This window comes from Phaseolus vulgaris, chromosome 1 (assembly GCF_000499845.2).
Source record: "Phaseolus vulgaris cultivar G19833 chromosome 1, P. vulgaris v2.0, whole genome shotgun sequence".
Lineage (NCBI taxonomy): Eukaryota > Viridiplantae > Streptophyta > Magnoliopsida > Fabales > Fabaceae > Phaseolus > Phaseolus vulgaris.
Window position 1 is genome coordinate 50313548 of NC_023759.2, and position 21245 is coordinate 50334792.

General features: G+C 33.2%; 1 protein-coding gene across 1 annotated transcript; it reads right to left on the reverse strand.

Moving 5' to 3' along the window:
• Positions 1-399: 399 nt before the first annotated feature.
• Positions 400-19603, reverse strand: LOC137815170 (uncharacterized). The gene is made up of 31 exons (XM_068618238.1): positions 19447-19603; positions 19095-19217; positions 18663-18820; positions 17668-17712; positions 17444-17522; positions 17259-17332; positions 16165-16271; positions 15836-16018; positions 15359-15562; positions 14444-14672; positions 14285-14356; positions 13846-14195; positions 13504-13696; positions 12842-13088; positions 12424-12763; positions 11821-12001; positions 11559-11699; positions 11171-11432; positions 10590-11045; positions 9514-9977; positions 8255-8391; positions 7970-8151; positions 7484-7864; positions 6989-7114; positions 6041-6106; positions 4181-5964; positions 3803-4082; positions 2629-2862; positions 1574-2098; positions 1359-1491; positions 400-990 (listed from the first exon to the last, which is right to left on the reverse strand). Exons 1-31 carry the CDS (start codon positions 19513-19515, stop codon positions 734-736), a joined length of 8082 nt encoding a protein of 2693 aa, XP_068474339.1. The 5' UTR covers positions 19516-19603; the 3' UTR covers positions 400-733.
• Positions 19604-21245: the final 1642 nt, after the last annotated feature.

Here is a 21245-nt window from a genome sequence, read left to right on the forward strand (position 1 = left end):
TATTGAGAGCTAATTAACTTGAATTAAGAAAGAAATGTAAAAATTCTAACTCAACAATTTCTTTTTATTGAGTCGCATGACGAGTTTGTCTTGTAAATAAATTTTTCATGTTTAATATAATTGATTATGCTATATTTTTTTTTAGTTTCCTTTTAATTAAATTATATATATTTCTTTAATTTCTCACTCTTTTGTTAATACCAAACTTACTAGGAGTATATATGATGCATTTAAAACAATGTTATTAAACAATGTCAATTATTTTTCAATTGGAAGTTATTAGACTGGAAAAAAACCGCAAGTATAAAAAGTTGTTTTTTTTTTTTTAAATATGCAATTAAGTTAATTTAAATTTTTAATGAAACTAACCAGAACAAGGAAGAAACAAAGAACATAATATCAAAACGAATATTCTCCCCTAATGCTATATTTCTTTTCATCCTCGAGTCTGTACAACAAAATTTTGGATATACACTACAAAATTTTTCAAAAATAGGCACCACTAAGCTAATCATTTCCTTCTTTTTTACAAGTTCTTCACCTATCATCAAAATTATACTCCTAAGCCCAAATTTATGAAGAAAATTGCAAACTTATCCACCCAGTGACATAACAGTGTTTATACCTGAAAACACTGTAGAAGAACCTTTATAGGATGACATCTCTCATCTCAATGTTTGGCTAATGCTAAGATCAGTGGCAAACTAGAAGTGCAGATATATGGACCTTTCAATCAACGCATCCATCTCCCCATTTTCATTGTCATAATCTTTCTCTTTTTGTTAGCACGATTCTTAGCAGAAATTCTCAACTTCCGTTTGGCATTTCGCATCGGATTGATAACTGCCATGAGCTTTTCGTCTTGTCTCCTCTTATTTCTTTTCAACTTAAGGTTCGTCCTGATAAGGTTGTAAACTTGCACAAAATTGGGAGTTCCCAAAATATTCTCTACTTTTCTACAGGTGTCTTCTGCCATCTTCTTGACATTCTCTGGTAAAAAATAAACATGCACATTAATATGTCAACAAGCACCAACAAATGGGAGAAAGAATTGATAAATAGAAAAACATTAGAGGGAGGGCTTGGTAAAACAGGGAAAAGATAAACAGTAACAATTAACAAAACAATAGAACATTGGGCACCCTCACCCAATCACCAAAACAAATATTATTAAATTAGGACAGCATAGCCGAATTAGAAATTTTCGAAAGTAATTCTACATAACACTTCAGTAAGATGGCCTCCTATCACAAAGTAGGAATTTATCTACTATGTACTGTATAGAAAATTAGGGAACATAAGAGAGGAAACAGGCAAATTTAGGCTGATTTATACTTTTACTAGATGGAAAAACTAACCAGATACAACTTTTCCAGCAAATCCTTCACAAACTTTGTATAGAGGTAACAAGATCACGTGTGCATAATGTAGGCAGTCATCCTGACTAATCTGTGCCATAATATTCCGAAAACTGTTGAAGACTATTCCCATCTGCGTCCAGCAAACAAAATGAATATAAAATTAATCACAGGCACATTGAACAAAAGACTACGCAAAGAGCTTGTGTACCAACCTGAATATCATCCATTTGAAGGGCAATCTTCCCCATTTTCCTGAGCAATAACGAGACTAATGCACGTTGAGCATTGTCAACATTCAGCTGATTGCTGGGTTCACATATAGAAGCAGTAGATGAGGACATGAACATGGTTCTCCCTTTTCTTGAATCAAGTAAGTCAAATGCTTTAAGAAACTGATCCTTTTCTTGTTGCGAAAGAGTGGACCAGAATGCAGGGGGGTCTATAGATGCACTTTGCCCCATCAAAGAATGGACACCACAGATAGCAAAGATAATATTCTGGGTCAACAGACTGCTGTCAGAATCATTTAAGAGCGGCATTTTTAGTTGGCAGCAAAGAGAAGTAGCTATTAAAAATAGTCTACATGGACTCATAATAAAATAACTTAAGGAGCTGCCGTGATTTTCTCTGCTAGCATCTGTTACATGTGCAAAGTAGAGGGCTATGAGGCGAACTGATCTGTTTCGTATCCATGAATGTGGGTGCAGCAGCATTTCACAGATTGCTTCCCATATATCCTGAAATACATGTTAGTGTGCTTGTTATGACATGTAGTATACAAGAGTATGAAGTCAAACGGTAAAGTTATGATTATTCCAACATTAGCGCTTGTAAGGTCAGAAAAAGACTGTCTAAACTATTTAGTGCAGAGCTATGAACCACAGCAGAAGCCATTTAAATATAATTTTTTCAAGTTAACCCATTCCTAATATTGCTAGATCATCATAAAACTATTATTGAGCTAAGACCCAGCAGTGAGTTTATTTGAAAGTTACTACAAGACATTCTCAATTAGTTATAGGAAACCCGCATGTAACTATTCAATTTCCGCTCTAAGCTTATTGCACCCTTTTCATGCTTTACCTAGCCAGAGCCTAAAGCCCTCAAATTGTGTCAAAGTCCTCCATCCAGTAATTTCAGCCACTCCACCGATATATATCACATTGCATCATAAGCATCTAAAAATATTTCATAGACTAACATGTCGTATGCAGCACATTTATACACGCCAGTATCAACCAAATATATCTAATAGACACAGATTTACCTCAAGATACTCTGCAAAGCATAAATCACCGAACTGATCAATCATCTTCTCTAACATAACAAGAGAATAGTAGGCCTCCTTCCAAAGAGGAATGACAGATTCAGCTAAAAATCCCTCTTGCCTGTTTGTAACTGCATCTATGGCAGACTTAAAGATGTGTTTAGTCACAGGCAAGACAGAATTTATATGTTCATGAAATCCTTTCTTTTTTACTTCAATAAGCAGCCCCAGAACCTGTGCCAGCAATTTCAGAGGTCAATAAAAGTGATGCAGACAGGAAAAATTATAAATGTTATACACCAGAATAATTTTCATGTTTAACGTCAAGCAAAAAAAGAGAATTAAATAAATAGATTAGGCTTGAGCTTATGGAAAAGTTTATTAATCCTGCCTCTTTATTTATTTAAATATAATAAAAATTAATAGACATTTCATAATATTATCATAAATTAAAATTCTGATCAGAAATAAAATAAATATTTAAGATACAAAAGAAAACAGATTATTAATAAAATAAATTTTATTACATCTTGTTAAGTTTGTGTTTTTTCACTAGGCTATTGACTCTCTTAACTTGTTTGACTATTTAAAATTGGGTCTAATGGCCTATTTAAATTTATTTCTCAGCCTATTTACATGTTGTAATAGAAAAAAGACATCTAAATAGGCTAATAAAAAGCAAGGCCGGACTTTTAAAAAGGTCAAACCAAGCCCAAAAACAAACCTCTGATAGGTGAATAAGTCAGACCAGGTGTTAATTTTTCATAATAGGTCAGGCCTATTTTAAGCAAAACCTAGCCTAAGTTGACATTCCCACCCCTAACCATCACATTGATAGTCATGGGTAGTTTTAGTTGAAAAGTAAAAACATCACTGATCATTCGCTAGTAATTAGTGAACTAATTAATTGTCGTCACTGATTTTTTTACATGTCCTCATTGTGGTGAGGAACACTTTCTACATGTCACCATTCCCTTTCCCATCTGCTAATACTGCTGAAATAAAACTGCTTTGGCAATAGCGCACACCACAAATAGGGAAGAAAAAATTACCATAAAACCCTTGGACCAAAAATAACATAAAACAAAATTATCCATATATAGAGACAACATAGTATTTAAGTTTATGCTTTCTAATAAACTTACGATCCACAAGACATTTTAGAGAGCATTACCTGGGCAGCTGCACTCCATAGTTGTTGCTTGCCTCCCAAATACCAAGAAAGAGCATAGTCAAGAATAGAGTTAAGTGAATTAGGACTGACAGAACTAACAAGCTTTTTTATAGCAGTTCCACTCATAGAACGAACAATATTATCATTATCATTGGCTAAGCAAGCTACCAAGTGGACAAATAATATATTAGATTGTTCGTCCAACACACTTCTTGGAAATTTGACAATAATAACATGAATCATTTCAAGAACAGATTCCCGTCCAGTTGAATGCTCATACCTACAAAAGGATTAAAATATCCAAAAGTTAAAATCAGTATTTAAAGAAAAACGAAATATAATATTAATATCCAAAAAAATACTAGCCGAAACACTTGCCTCAAATTTGAGAGCAGGAAATCCAGATGTTGTTGCAAGCGTTTCTCTGAAAGTCTATAATCAAGGAGAAATTGCAACAGAATTTTACTGCATTTTTTGCGGATTGATTCCATTTGACTTGTCACCATCAATTCAGCAATCCTAGTAACAAGATCATATATTTCAGGCACCACTAGCTTGCGGCTGACAATACCCTTTAGAAGTGATAGGGCTACCAACGATGGATTTTTTTCAAGATCAAGAAATATAGGAAGATGAATTAATGAATTTATTTGATCTGAGGCTAGAGAAATTTTAGTGTTCCTCAAAAGCACAGACAGCAATGTCAAACATGACTGCATTAAAGGACTGCTAGAGCTCACCGAACCCTGGGCAATATCCAACAGAGAAGACTTTATTCTCTCAGCATGTTGTTGAAGGGATGGTAAAGGCAACCTTACCAGTATAGCAAGGCATCCAAGGGAAGTAGACAGGATATCTTCATACTTAGAAGACAAACCATCACATAAAAGCTTGACAAAAGGGTCTAAAAAGGATAAAGTTTTTTCATCCTTTATATCTTGTTTCATACTCTTCATACGTTTATGAAATATTCTGAGACCAAACACTGTAATAAGGTGTGAACCCAACAAGCCCTTAGCAACAACATGGCCTTTAGAAATTCTTTTTGTTTTAACACAGCTATCTTTATCTTTCAATTTCAACAACATATTTTCATGCCAACTGATTTCATCTTTTAATCCATCTCCAACAATGCGCTCAATGAAGATAAATAGATCAGTCTGATCTACAGAGGGATTACTTTCAATACCAGTAGCCATATGATGCAACATATTTTCCAATTTTCCTTTTACTTTTGGTGTGATATGCTTCTGCAAATGAGAAGTCACTGGTGCAAGGAGATTCCAGGCATAGCTTTTGAATGTTACATTTTGGGCCACCAATTTCAAGCTTTCAAATGACTTTTTCCTCCTTGTTTCTTTCATTTTTGAAGCTATCTTTTCCACCTCCTTTTGCTCGGCAACATCTCCAAGAATGTCATTCTCTATAACAGAAAGCAGATCCTCCAAACAATAATCTATCTTTCCAATAACTGGAGTTGAAAGACACTTTGACAAAATAAAATTAAGTGTGTATCCTAAGACATGAAGTTCATATCCTCGCTTCAAGGTAGATTGCAAAACCTTGACAATGAATTGCAAGTATTCCAATCCAAGTTCTTTCAAACAAGTGGCCAGTGCAGACCTAGCTTCATCACGGAGGCTTTCTAGATGGCTCTTCAAGAAGTTTGATATTCGATGAACAATTGTTGGAAGATACAAGTCCATCACATCTCCAGGAAGTAATTTAAGTAGCTTCAGTGCAGCAAGACTGATATTTACATTGACCTTTTCAGATTCAGAATCCTGTAACTTTTGTATCTTTGGAAGCACAACTTTATATAGGCATGCTTGTATCTCTTCGTTCACGTCAGTATCCGTCATCTCTATGTCCGAAACCCCATCCAAAGATTCCTTGGGTTCTTTATTATAAGGATGTTCAGAAAAGTGAAATTTATCCAAAATACAGCAAATTAGCCTTATAAAGAGTTTCTGTTTATCTGAACTACTGGATGCACCTCGAAAACATCTGATCAATAATGAATAGTATGATTTCCATCCCATCTGACCAGCTACAGAAGCAATGGTCTCTATGCATGCATTTTTCATATGCTCTGCCTTTTCTTCTTTCTCATCAAACAACATGTTGAAGAAGAGCCGCATGAATACTTTCTCAGTGATGAACTGGAAGTAAACAATAATATAATTAAATTTCTATAAGTAGGAAAAATGCTTCCATTTGAAAGGATTAAGTTACTACCTCTGAAAGCTTGTTCACACTGACAACATTTCGAAACCATGACAATGCCTTAACTCTCTTCCGTATCTGCAGCATCAAATGTACCCACATGAGGCATTCTGCAAGCATTTAATTTACTACAGTGGAACTAATGAACTAACAAATAAATAACAAGAATTCTTAGAGTTCTAGAGAAACACAGAATGAAAATTTTAAATTGAGAGAATGAAAAACCCATTTACAATGATGATGAGACTCAGCTATCTATACTGTACAAAAGGGAACTAACAGACTAACACTTGAAAGAGTATATACGAGAAAAAAAGCTTGAGAGATCTTAACTTAGACCTCTCTACTGATTCAGATTCACATATAAGGATAAGTGGCTTACAATAGAAGCTTAAGAAAAGCGAAAGGAATTCCTCTACGATTCTAGGATACAGATAGATAATATTTTAACACTCCCTCTCAAGCTACAGGATACAGATTGAATGTTCCAAGCTTGAAACATATAATTGAATCCATGCTTCTCTCAAGAATTGTCAAAATATCTGCAAGTTGTTCATTAATACCAAAACACTCGGTGCAAATTTACTTGGGCAACAACTTTTCTCTAACAAAATGATAGTCAATTTCTGAGTTTTGTCCTCTCATGAAACATAGGGTTGGAAACAATGTGAAGAGTTGCTTGGTTATCACAATACATCTTCATTTCCTCAGAAGATGATACAAACTATTCTAACACTAAAAAATTGTCATTCTAAAAAAATCCTACTAGAACACTTACAAGTGTCCATAGCTATGATGCACAGATTCAATACACATCGAAAATGTGTATCAGATACGGTTATTCTACAAATAACACAATATGATACGCACAAAATAAATATTTAAAAATATATAAAAATTCATAAAACATAATAATGATAGTAAACATATAACCATAAAATGTTCGGAAAAAAAACATACCACTGAGTCACTTATACTGTCAAAAAAAAATTCTTCACCATCTTCGTTGCACAAGACCACAAGTGATTTAAGGTTTGACACTTCTGGAAGCTTCAACACCATTTGATGTAACAATTTTATCCATCCCTGCATAAACATAAACCAGTGCACAAAAATAAAGGACTATACAGCTACTTATTTAAAACTTAGGTTGTGTCACATCTAAAAGTTTACTATTTCCATTATCCTTGACATGATAAAACTAGGAATGACAGCAAATTGCCTAGTAATATGAGACAGACTACTGCCACAAAGGGAGATATTGGAGAATGTGCAACACAACTATAGGCACATATATGCCTAAACTTCATTCAACTATGATACAGCAACTAACACTTAAAAATGATTTATGACACCATGCTTAAAATTAGGAATGGCAACAAATTGCCCACTTATACGTGAGACAGACTAGTGCCACAAAGGGAGACATGAGAATGACAGAAGTGTAACAAGTACCTTTATAACTGAAAGTGATCCATCCATCGCATCTGCCATATGCTTCAAGAGAAATTTCTTAGCTACACGCAGGATGCAAGATTTTGTCCAACAACTATCAATGTTTTTCATCCCTGACATATGTTCTTCACTGTTTCCTTCTTCGTGAAGGATGAGAGCAGAAAAATCAACAAAAGACAGCAATGAACTATGGGCACTACACATAAAAGTTGTCTCTTCTGATGACATGTCATGCACACAATGTGATAAAATAAGTAATGCGTGCTCCACTTGAACGTTTCTGAAGAAATCAATATTAATGATTCTGTAAGCATCTAAAATAGCATCATGATCAAGCCAACCCAAAGTAGACGTTGTATTCAGCTGACGGAGAAGTTTTGCCTGCATCCCAATGAAACACAGAAAAATTAAAGGGAGACAGAATGTGGTATGCTTTGTCCAAAAGTGTCACGCATGGATCAAGGGAGACAAAAGAACAGGGATTACCACTGAGAGTATAGATGCATCAGAAGCTACAAGAGCATCAAGAAGATCACATATTCTCAAACGCATATCCAACTCAGCCGAAATATATATTGGAGAAACAGCACTTAGAATTTTAGTTGTACTTCCATGTCCTAGTGTTGGTAAAATATTTTGAATGACTTGCAAAGCTTCAATCCAGACATCTATAATATAACCATACAAGAATTTCAATGGTAATGCAGAAACTAAGTTGGAAAAAAAGCAATGGATGAAACAGACCAGCGTGGATATACAATATTCTCTCACCAGAATTTTGAGTTTTCTTTTCCAAAAACAGAAGCAATATGTCCACAAATTGCTTTGCGAACTCTGCCTCCTTGATGTACTTGGGTAAAAGTTTGAAAATTCTTATTACTGTCTCTCCAGGAGATTTGATCAGCTTTCTGCCAAAGAATAAAAGAGAGCAAAACATTAAGTATTGAAGTCCTCATTTTTCAACATGTGTTCCTTATACATAAAAACATGTTTCCTTCATATGATAAAATTATCATTTTCACACATTTTCTAAATATGTCAGTACTTAATCCTGTTATTTATCAAATAATCTGATTGAGTTCACTCACTCTGCTGCTGTCTCATGCACTAAAAACTGCAAAATGTATTATGCAAAAGTATTTGTTCCACTTGGAATCCTAATCCTGTTGATAAAGGATTATTCAGAAGCATTGACAAAGCAATTGTTCTTTATACATAAAAACATGTTTCCTCCATATGAAAAAATTATCATGCCCACACATTTCCTAAACATGTCAGTACTTAATCTTGTTATTTATCATATAATCTGATCAAGTTCACTCACTCTTCTGCTTTGCATCGTGCACTAGAAACTGCCAAATGCGTAATGCAAAAGTATTTGTTCCATTTGGAATCCTAATCCTATTGATAAAGGATTATATTTAGAAGCATTGGCAAAGAACAATTATTTAGAAGAATGGAAGCAAAAAGGAATTCCTAACCACTTAATTATGGGGACACTAATATATGTCAGGGATAAATTCTCCTAGCAGGCTTGAGTTGTTGGATGAAGACGCATGATTGGTCTATATCTAACATAATATAAAGCTCTAAGCAACCTAAAAAAGCAGCAAGCTTTGATAACCAAAAAACTTCTTAACAAACTAATGACCCGTTAACCAGTTCCCTCAGTCCATATTTTCAACATTGGTCTAGATGGGAAAACTATTTGGAGAAAGGCTCTTGACTATGTTGATCTTAGATACTTGCTCATAAGTGACAACTATTTTTTCTGCCTCCTGCTCTTTGCGGTTCATATTCATCATTGTCGTGTCCTGATCCACTTGTCAACTAAAATAAAATTCTATTCTGAAGACAGAACCACAGTATATCATTGTTAAGAGGTTTAAGTTATCTCATGGAGGAGTAAAATACAATTACCATATCCAGTCCAGAAGCTGAGAACTGGGTTAGAAGCAACAAGCAGACTTAGAAGGTTAAAATAAGTCTGTAACAAATAGTGAGAGCTAAAGCAAATACAACTAGTATACCTCCTGATTGCATTATCTCTTCTAAATAAACAGCACATGCTGTCCATCAGTACTTTTATATTTGAAAGTAAAACTCCTTGAGCAGCATTGTCTTCACCGTTAAACTGATTGTCAAGGCTTAACAAGTTTTCAACAAACTTTAGAACACAATATATAACAGCTTCAGAAGCGGAACTGACAGAGATAATGGAAAATATATCTGGTACAAGATTTTCTTTCCAGCATAATAGTGCTACAAGTTTATTGTTTGCACTCATTGACAAAAAGCAGGATAACAGTGAACTTGGTTTCTCACTACTAGCACTCTCCTGTTTGAATTTCTCAACCAGCGGTTTTACTGCAGAAAAGAATCTGTCCCACAAATCAGAACAAAATTCATGATCTTCGTACTTATTGAGTACAAGAGAAATTATTTTCAGGCACAGAGATCTCATATCCTTCAGCTGATTCAAATTACCACTGATCTGCAGAAATAAATTGAAAACAATAATATTGAATAAAACAGACAATTAAGATCATAAAAAGGGAAAATTAAGATTCAATCCAGTAGCTCAGCAATGTTTGGCTTGCCATCCAGCAACAAGAAGGAAACAACAAACAAGCAACATAAAAAAGCAACAATCACTGTAACTGAAACATACACAAAGATTGATAAAATAAAAGGCTTTCTTACAAAGTGGATTTAGGCCTAGCTCAACCCTACAAAAACAGCTTGCAATAAAACATTTGCATCCACTTATACACTATAATTTTATCATATCTGTAGTTGATATGGGATCTACAACAGACATAATAAAGTATATATAAAAAAGTTTATTTTATTTTATTAAAACACACCAAATGCCAGAGCTAATCATTATTTATCCCAACAACAGCCCTGAAGATTCATTTCATTCTCAAGTTGATGTCTTCAACAAACATTATAAACTATAAATAATTTTTTTTTTTAAAACACGCCATTTTTCTGTGCTAATCATTATTTATGCCAACATCAGCCCCGAAACATTCATTTCATTCTCAAGTTCATTTAGATAGTTCACTACACAAAAAATTTAATCACCACAATATAATATTACCTGGATTTGGTCTGTTGGCACACTGTCCTCCCCGATAGAGTTTGAGTTAGTGCTACAATTGTGCTGCTCTGAAGGAAGCCTGTTCAAATTTGCATTAAGACTTGAAGTGCAGCTCTCCAATAACCGGACAACACAGCCCACTAGAAGATTAAGAAAGGGCGTAATATGCAATTCATCAAAAACTGCAAAAATGTCCTCAATGACATGCAAAAAACCATATTTCCTTTTCCAGGATAGGTTTGCTATATTCTCGACAGTAAAATATTCCAACAAAGCACCATCTTGAACTTCATCAATGGAACCTGTAGGTAAAGTCCAAAACAAATTAGCAGGCCCATTTGTTTTCTTCACTATCTGCAAGGGCTTTATCAGTAATGCAAAGAAAAGAGGCAACTCAATGACATCAAGTCCAGCTATGAAACTCAGAATAGCTTTCCGGTGGCAAATGCTTGCTTTCTGAAAATAAGATGACAAACCATTAGTCTACAAAGTAAAAGGCAAATGAAAAAAAAATGTGACAAATCAAAGAAATAGGATGACAATAATATAAAAAAACCTCAACATACTCAAATTGAGTATACCTTTCGAGATGCAAGTCCTTTCAACTTTCTTACTCTTGGCATCAAAAGACGGATAACTAATGGCACAAGATAAGCCCGGTGGCATTCTTCAATATATTCAGATTCTCTCGACAAACTCCATGTTGTCAGTTCCTCCCTTAAATTTTTGGAACTAATCAAGTTTCTTAAATGCTCAGTATATGGTAAAATGTAATCATCCTTCCAGATTAACAGGCAATCCAAAACTCCCATCTGTATTTCAGGATCATTTTCTTCTAAAAGCCTGCCAAATGCCCAAAAACAAAAAAAATAAATAAGTTTAAGAAAGGAGACCTCTAGATAAGTTCATTTAAGTGATGAACAAAACATTGCAAAATCTAAAAGATACATAATTGAATTGAACATCAACCTATTCTGCAGAACCTCCTTAAGAAACTGGCTACAGTAAAATGACTTAGGATTTTTCATTAGCTTCAACAGGTTTAACCATTCTTTCAAGATGGTCTTCCACTCTTTGCCCTCACAAGAACCAGAATCAAACAATCCCACACTGCAGTTTCATTTGCAAAGGAAAAAAAATAGTCAAGTACAGTAATCTAGGTAAAATTTATGAGATTCACAAAATACAATGTCATGTTTCATGAAGGGGATAAAATACAGCAAATACTTACCTTGCAATATCAAGAGTGTTGTAGCCCAAAAACTTCAAAAATAAAGGAATCAATTGCCGAGAGCGGGGTTCGATAACAGTTGGAATTTTTTGCAAAGCTTGCAGTAATAGTGCTAATATTGTTACAGTTGGTGTGCTATCAGATGCATGACAGACAAAAGATTTGAAACAATCAAGCAGACCTGAGAAGCAAAATCAACTTGATTACAAAGCGTGCAGGATGACATATCATTAACATAATCTCAAAAGACTAGCTTAAATGGTAACCTTTTGTTACATAACACCCACCCCAAAACGGAAACAATCTAAATTTAGTTATTTTTACTTATATTGGTATTATTAAAGGTTATGAATTTAAACTTTTTTTAACAAAAAAGTTACGAACTTAACATATATCCTTTTTTTTTATAAAGTCTTACCAACTCAGCTAAATACAAACATATAATTTCATTGAATTTATTAAACTCAAGTCAAATTCACCAACCAATTACCAATTATATATAAAATAGTGTCCAAGTTTCACACCTAGGACATCCTGTACACAAAAATAAATGGAAGAGGAATGAGAAACATTATGTACAATGTTGGCGAAGTTCAAACATACCAGTTGGATGATCAAACAATGCACCATTATCATTCCCGTGCAAGTTATGAGGGGTGAGAAACATTGCTTGACACCTTTCTATATAATCAACAACACTATCCCATACACGTAAAAGATGTAGGCTAACCAAGACAGCAATGCATTCTAATACAGGATTCCATAAGTAGCTAAATCGATTATTCAAGGCGCCCAGCAATCCATTCAAAACCAGAGGCACATAAACATTTGGAACCCTTCCAGCAGATAATTCCATCTGAATCTTGGAAATCAATAGCTGAACGCTTCTGCTTGTAGAAATTGAAATAGGAGTCGTTTCAAGGGAAAGGAGCAACAGCAGAGCCTGTCATTTCAGAGAAACACAATAACAAACCAAATCTTAAGTTTAAAAAAAATGCAACGTTATTTTAAAGGTATGTACATTATTTTCTGTGCAATCTGCATTGGAAGTTGGAGAAACTTCAGTTTTCCTTTTCATATCAGCAGGCTGATCCACGGAAGAATTTTCCCAAACTAAAGGTTTATAGTAGCAAAGTATTTTTAGGGTTGAAATGCGAATCTCCTTGTCTGAATGATGCAAGTTATCAGAAAAAATGGCCACTGCATCTGCTGTCTTTTCTTCAAGCTCTGAATGATAAAGTCTACATCCATTGTCTTCCAATGAAGAACTGTGATATGAAAGTGAGAGAGTTACACAAGAACTATTATTAATAAACATATAGACAAAATTGAACTACTAAAGAATGGAAGAGAGAATAACACCAAATTATTTATTGAAGTTATGTGAAGTGCTCAATTTAGTGCCTAATATTACAAAAATATCATTTTAGAAACTGAAATTACCAAACAGCATACATATAGTCCCTTATACTACGAAAAAAGCAATGGTTACTTTAGTCCTGGAAATACTAAAGTATAAACTAAAATGACTGATATTTGGTGATGTTAGGAACTAGATGACGTTTTTACAATTTTGAGGACTAAATTGACCTCTTTTTTACTTTAAACACCAAATTTGGTGTATACTTGAGTGGAAAACCACAAATGTCTAAAAGCAATTAACATTAATGCATGTTCACCTACCCATACTTCAATTCCAAATAACCAGCAACAGCCAACAACACAGGTGGAGACGACTTATATCGTTTTGCAAAACTTAGAAACTTCCCAGTTTGGTCAGCGCCACAGAAACTGTTGTTGTACAATCTGTTGTAAGAACTTAATGCAGCACCTATAATGCTTACCAAGGCCCTTTTAGACATATCTCCAATATAACCTGCAGGAAAACCAGAGAAAGAAACAAAATAACATAAGAAATTATAGTTTCTACACAGGAATACCAGCTTTAATATAACCTAGACATAGTTTTTACACAATTATTCATCAGAAAATCATACTACAAAGAATAGAGGAATGAAGGAATACCATCTTTGGCAGTGAGAAAATGATCTAGAGCATCCATGAGCTCCACCATCAAGGATGGCTTGCCACCAACAATAGACATATGAGAATAGCAGCTCACAGCTCCCCACAAATGTGCCAACATTCCTTCATCAATTTCACATAATACATCACCATGAACAATATCGTTTATTTTTCCCATCCAACAACTGATTATCTCTTGCAAACGACTGCAAATTCTAGCCAGTGGTGCTTCTTCACTTGTTTCATCGACAAAGTGTGAGTTACATGTGTCTAATTGCATTTTCTCACAGAAAGACTGTAACAAATGTATGACCTCTTCTTCTGAAATCTCCATCAAATCATTCATTGCACTAACCAAGTCACAGAAGTCAGATATTGATGTATGTAGAGTATGATAAACAATTACATCATGCAAAGTCACACTGAATTACGAGGTTACCTTATAGCATTACTTCTGAAATGAAGTAAACAAAGATCCTCCTGTAGCAGTTCTCGAATGAAACACAGCAAACTGGAACCAAAGCTCAAACATGTCAAGAGGTATAGAGACAATCTAAAGAGAATGCCAATATTGCAATTTCACTGTTGCAGTAATTACCTTGAGCTTCCTGATTTAAAAATTGGAGATGATTTAAAAATTGGAGCCCACTGGAGAGCACACTCTGATATCATTGAGGTATTGCAATTACAGAGTCCTTTGAGAATTGCCAACATTAATTTCAAAATTCTATCAATAACTAAATGCATATCTTCTGAATCAATAACTCCATAAGGTTTGGTAAATGTCTGCACAAGCCGCAAAGCTAGCTTCAACACAGGGTTATAATCTGCCAAAAGTAAATGCAATTAAAATCAATGAAAATCACATCAACAACTCAAGCAACTTTCTAAAGTAAAGAAAATGTGCACTATCCTATCTCCAAAACATTACATTAAGGTAAAGAATTACTATTAGCACAATCCACTCTTTGACCAAAAAAAAATATCAAAGATGATCCCAAGCCCCCTTACAGTAGAAAAGAACTCAACTCAACCAATTCACCAACTCTTCTTTATTACCAATTAATACACGTACTCTTAATAAGTGATGAAGATAAGCCAAATAGCACACATGCAGAAGTCATACATATATAACCATATAGTAACAAAACCAGGAATTAAAATTGTAATGATAGAATTGGACACTGATAGGCAAACTGTAGTCTTAAAGGAGGAAAAGGTTCAGTTCAGATCCAGTAAGCCCACTTCGTTGAAAGGGATTAACCATACACTTCCAGGACCTAAGCGATTAGGCACATGCTCCTTCTCAATGGTTCCAAACATTTAAATAATAAAAAGAATAGAAAAGAATTATGCAGATTCCCTGAAAGAACATAAAATTTAATGTATTGAACAATACAAAGTTATGATTAGCTCACTATAAAACTACCATAGTTCATTGCCATTGTCAACTGGTTCAACTTAGCAGAACAGACAAAAAGGAAGAGTTTGGTAACAAAACATTTCAACTTACCAGACACTTTTTGCCCATTTTGCATCTTTATAGTTGACACAAGTACTGATAAAATATGTCTTAAGTGCTTGATATTTCCACTATTAAGACATTCATCTGCTTCCTTATATAAACAATTCCATACCAAATTCAATTCCTTAGACTCCATCTTCTCACATAGTTTCTTGAAGACAGATTTAACAATTTTCAGAATGATCATTGAATCTGAAAAGAAGCAGGTAGATATAAGAAACAATATGGTACAAGGTATAACAAATAAATCACAAAATTATATTTACACATGGCCAAACACCAATAGACCACTGTAAAGGACACATCACTCTCTCAAAAATCCCAGAAGTTTTAATAAATATTATAGAGAAACTTATGAGATATGATATGACAATAAAAGGCTTATTATCCATCCCACTAGATGAGGACAGGGGATATATAATAAGAAAAAGAAAAATGCTAGAGTATCTGAGAGAACAAGCTTACCTTGGTTGGCTTTGTCACCAATAGGATAAATTGCTTCACTGGTCAACAATTGTAACACTCGCCCTGCTTTTGAATGGAACCTAGATGTGTAACCTTTCATAATATTAAAAAGCAATGCCTCAACACCTGATTCTCTACTCGGAGACGGCTTCTTCACTGCATCATCAATTACTCTCCTGATTCCTGATCCATAAAACAAAATAGGAGTTTTGCAATCACAAAACAAATCAACAGAAGTTTAATTACAGAGAGAGAGAGAGAGAGATTTAACAAGAGAAAATGGGGAAACCGAAGTAGCCACAACAAAAAGTAGTCAATGGCATGAATACCTCTTTCAAGCTGCTCGTCTGGGGCATTCCTCAAAACAAATGACATAGCTTCTGCCATGAATTGCTGGACATATTCCTTAGGATAATACCTAAGTTTTGACGTGACCCTTGAAGAATCAAAGTCAAGAAAACAACTCCAAAGTTAGAAAAAATCATATTTTTAATTCAGTTGCTGGTTTTAAGCTAAATAAACAATATATCTATATATATAATCAAGCATTTGTCCTTCAAACCTATCTCACTGGTCAAGATAACTTTTTCCAAGTTCCCCAATAAAGGGTTTAGCAGCCCTAGATGAAGCATCCATTTTCCCATTCCTAGGACCTAGCAGTGTTACCCCAGTACCCTTAGAGATAATATGATCAGGTATCCTGAGGTGCATCAAATTGCAAATAAAAAGGTGATACACAACTTTCCCAGCAATGGATGTAAGCAAGGTGGCAACAATTTCAACATTTTGGTAAAATGGCTGGCTATCTCATTTGCGGACACTTTCAATCAATGTGCATGATAACAATTGAGCCTATTAAAGCTATATGACCCAAAAAAGAAAGAAATGACACAACCAGTTGTGCAACTTTTGTGCATGAGGATCTATTGCCGAGTCTAAGTTTTATGATTTAGCTGCTTGAAATGCTTTCGCTCCTTTTCAAACTGCACAATCCCTCTTCTAGAACCAAAACATGCAATTAGGCCAGAAACAGTGCTTTAAACTTCGTTCAAAACTTACTAATCTTATTTTTCTACATTTGAAGTCTCACTTGTATAAATTACAGTTTCTAGGATTATGGTACAACTTGATTTCTACTTCATTACAAAATTGCTCATTCAGAAATCTAAAAATTATAATACAAAAATAAATTATAAAAATGCCCAATGAAGGTTACGCTCAACACTCTCTGATGAAATGCGCTAAACTTAGTGTAAGTAGTTAGTCCTGGTCCATATTCAATCTAATGCAAATTAAATTAACCCTTCAGATTTAACAAAGCGGTGCAGGTCTGCTTACACATTCCAAAGAATTTCAGGGTTGCAGAATAGTTAAGTTAAAAAAGAAATACAAAAACTACAAGAGCAAAAACTGAATCACTCACTTGAGCACCTCTGATGGGTTGCGTATTAGATATTTTTGCAGATACATCATGATGTACGACCATGATATGAATATCTGTATAAAAATAAACATTTTAAAAATTCACACTGAACTAAGGAAACTACCAAAGAAGAAAGGAACAGCAAGATAGCCCCATAATAACATTTCCAAAATCATAGAATATACCTGCTCAATGATATCTGGCTCCCTATCACCACCATTCTCAAGAAGAGATACTAAAGAATCAATAATTCTTGGCAATAGCCTAGCAAAACCCATATCCATAATGAATAAAAAACCATGAGAGAATTATCATTAAAATATAATTGTGCAAGTGCTATGCAAGATTTGGAAATTGACAATGGCAAACCCAAGAGAGCCAAATCTAGTCAAAATGTTAGGCAACTTACGGAACAAATTCCTCTAGCAGATCCCTGGATAAAGCAGCAATTAACCTGTAAAAACAAAAGACTTGAGATTTATTGGCAGCAGCTGTCAAACAATAGAACACCAGAAAAAAAAAACTGAAAAAAGAAACAACCAGCCATTAATTAACTAAGTTCAACCCTACCTGGTTATATCAGTCAGTTAAATAAGTGCTAAAAAATCAGCTCAAACCAGGCAATTGAACCAGTTTGAACAGGAATCCTGATATAATAGTTTCTAGTTGGCTGTTGGATTGGAGATGCTATAAAGGAACCATCGATATAATTGTTTCAAGTAGGTTGTTGGATAGGAGATGTTATAGAACCAGTGTGAACTGAGTGGCCAGACATGTCAGGGCAGACAAATTTTAAGTGAGCCAGTATGTTGAGAATTTTCCCAGAATTTTAAGCTATGGGATTAGAATGAATTCTTCTAGAATTTTTAGAAGTATGAAATTTACAAGTTACGAATTTTTTGGAAATTTGAACATATATTGGTTCATATATTTTGACCAATTAAAATACTTGACGCAACCAGGGATACATTAACCCACTGCTCTGACCAAGTTATAACACTGGTATAAATCAGACTATAAAAAAATAATACTATTTAATATTTACTGTAGTATATTGTAATTAGAACAGAAAAATTATACGACTAGATTTCAATACTAAGAAAATCAACAATTTCCACAACCGAATTCAACCACTCAAAAAGAATACCAAATGAACCAATCAATGTGCACATAATGCTCAAACTAATAATTGGTCCTCAATGAAAGTCATGAATGCACCAAAATTGCTGTTACTACAATGAATAAAAAATAGTTGCCACAATCACATTAAAAGTTACCGTGTTCAACATTTTCAAAACATAGCAATATGATTTATTCATTGTTGCCATTTCGACATATAAACCAATACAATTCCAAATCATGCAGAAATGAAGTAATCCTTGAAAAAGATTGGCATTCGCATACCTGAGAATTGCATCAAGGGATAGCCTTGCATTAATGTGCAACCTAGAAAGAAGCTTTGTGATTAAAGATTCCTTGTGCAACAGCACAAGGGGCAATGTTTGTGTATAAGGCATGATTTCTTCATACAATGAAATAAAATCCTCGGCGGTGTTCAATTCCTGTATTTTGACAAAATAAAGCAAATAATTTATATGAAGATTAACCGAAAGGGAGTAGACAATCATGCTAATAACAAAAATGGGCAATTTTTTCTCTTCATACAATTTTTATTCTACAAGAATCAATTCAGGTTAGCATGCAACACCTTATCATCTGTCATTGCTTAAAGTTAGTTGTTCATAACAGCAGAATAAGGTTCAGCAAATCCAAATAAATAAAATACATGTCTAACGAGGAGAGCAAAACAGATAGGAATTTTATATTAGAACATACCCTCCATTCTATAAGGCAGTCTCTAAAAAATGAAGAACCCTCAGATGGCTCGGCTTTGACCTTCTCGAGACTTCGATATACATTGACATCAATCTCATCTACTCTCTCCGAGAATGACTTGAACTGTATTCAATGTTTTTCAAAATTAGAAAAAATAAATGCCAGGGCAAACAACACAAAACAACATAGAATACAGAGAACAAATTTCCAACAAAACCTTCAGGAACGTTGTGATACAAGGTTTTTATCAATTCGAAAACGAAGTAAATTATAACAACGCCGAGGTTTAGGATTTTAGCAAAACAACAAACAAGCTCACAGACAAACGCAGAGAAAGAGAGAGAAAGCTTACGACAAAACGGCCTCGACCAGGGGACTTGTTGAGAGACTTCACAGCTCGAGCATGTGAAGCCGTCGCCATGAGTGTTACCTTACAGTTGCAGAGAAGCAGGGGAGAAGAGAATAGGGTTTTGCCCTTCTTTTCTCTTACGAGAAAAAAAAATTGATGGAGGGAACGAAATTTATTTTTATTTTAGTTTAATTTCTACTTGCTATTATACTAACTTACCTTTTTTAAAACTTTATTTTCATAGTTGTTTTTTATTATTTATACCTATATATTATATTAAGAAAAATCTTCATATATACAAAAATTTGTTTATATTTTATATTTATTAATATCTTATTTTATTTTTTTATTTTAGATATTTTAAGTGCTTTTATTTTTAAAATATTTATTAAATAACTGTTTTTTTATATCTAATAAAATTATTTTAACAATTAATTAAAAAAAAAATTATTTTACTATTAATATATTGTAATTTCGTAAAAAGTAATTATGAATTTTAAATTTTAAATATGGAGTAATTTGTAGAAACAGTTTATTAAACGTGTAATATTTTTTATGACATGAAACATTTTTTTTATATATTTTCACCTTTTACAAATTATAATTTTTATTTTTTATTATTTAATTTAGTTATTATTTTATTTTTTTATTTGATTTTTTTATTTCTTTATTTTTTAAAAAAAATATAAATATAATAATCATACAGATAAAAAATACAATTTAGAGATTCTATGGCCCCTGTGTTCCTAGTAGTTTCTCATTATTTAAATATCTTTAGGTAAATACTTATTCATCATATGTGACTAAACATTAATTTAGTTAGGAGAAATTAAAAAAAAATAACTAACTTCTTTTTTAAAATGTTTTTAGTAAAACCAGTAATGGGAAATTAAAAATTAATATTCTGAAAATATAATTATATTTGACTAAATATATAGTACTTTGTATATATTTGGATCCATTTTGAATTTAACTGAAATATTAAAAAAATTTCTAATATATCTTATTCTTTTATTTTATATAAGATCAACAATTGAAAGTATAACTAAAAAAGAAAAAGATAACAGACATTCATTCATTATTATTGCACATGATAAAAACAATTTCTTGTTGACATTATATTATCATATAGTATGAGAAATCATACAAAATTTGTGTGAAAGAAAAAAATTATTTATTTATTATATCCCATTGATAGCAAAATGGTAACTTTCAGATTTGGTGTCGTGGGAATCTAATTTGAATTTGGTAATTCGTTTTTTTTTCTTGACCTGCATAATTTTTTTTAGTTTCCTAATTTTTTTTTATATCTAACTTCGTTTTCTTTTTATTAATTTTATTTATTTATTATAGTATGAAAAAGGAAAAAAAAAATTATATATATTTTTATCTTATTTTTTTTCCTTATATATTGTATATTTATCTTCTTAATTTGATTTGTCATATGTTATTTTATCTTCTGATATTTTATATATTTATATTTTTTCTGCTTTTTTATTTTTAATGTCTTCAAAGCATATGCGAATACACATATGTCACGTACGACAACTGTTTTTTTCCTGTACTTCCATATCTTCTTCTGCCATCTCTATATACAACATAAAAATACATTTTTACCCTTTTTGTGTCACTCCCACAAAGTAGTTTCTGGATTATGTAATTCAGAAACTCATTTGAAAAAATACTTCTGGATTACATAATCCGGAAGTTAAATAAGACTTCTGGATTATGTAATCCGGATAATAATCATGTATCTGAAAAATGGTTTCCATATTATGTAATCCGGTAGCTAATTACAAATT

Bases quoted from the DNA above. Each gene is read 5' to 3' on its own strand.
- LOC137815170 (XM_068618238.1), bottom strand. From the start codon at position 19,515: ATGGCGACGGCTTCACATGCTCGAGCTGTGAAGTCTCTCAACAAGTCC. The intron at 11,433-11,558 runs GTTGATGTTCAA...GGCATTTGGCAG, and splicing joins AAGGAGGTTCTGCAGAATAG to GCTTTTAGAAGAAAATGATC. The intron at 9,978-10,589 runs GTAATATTATAT...TTATTTCTGCAG, and splicing joins TGCCAACAGACCAAATCCAG to ATCAGTGGTAATTTGAATCA.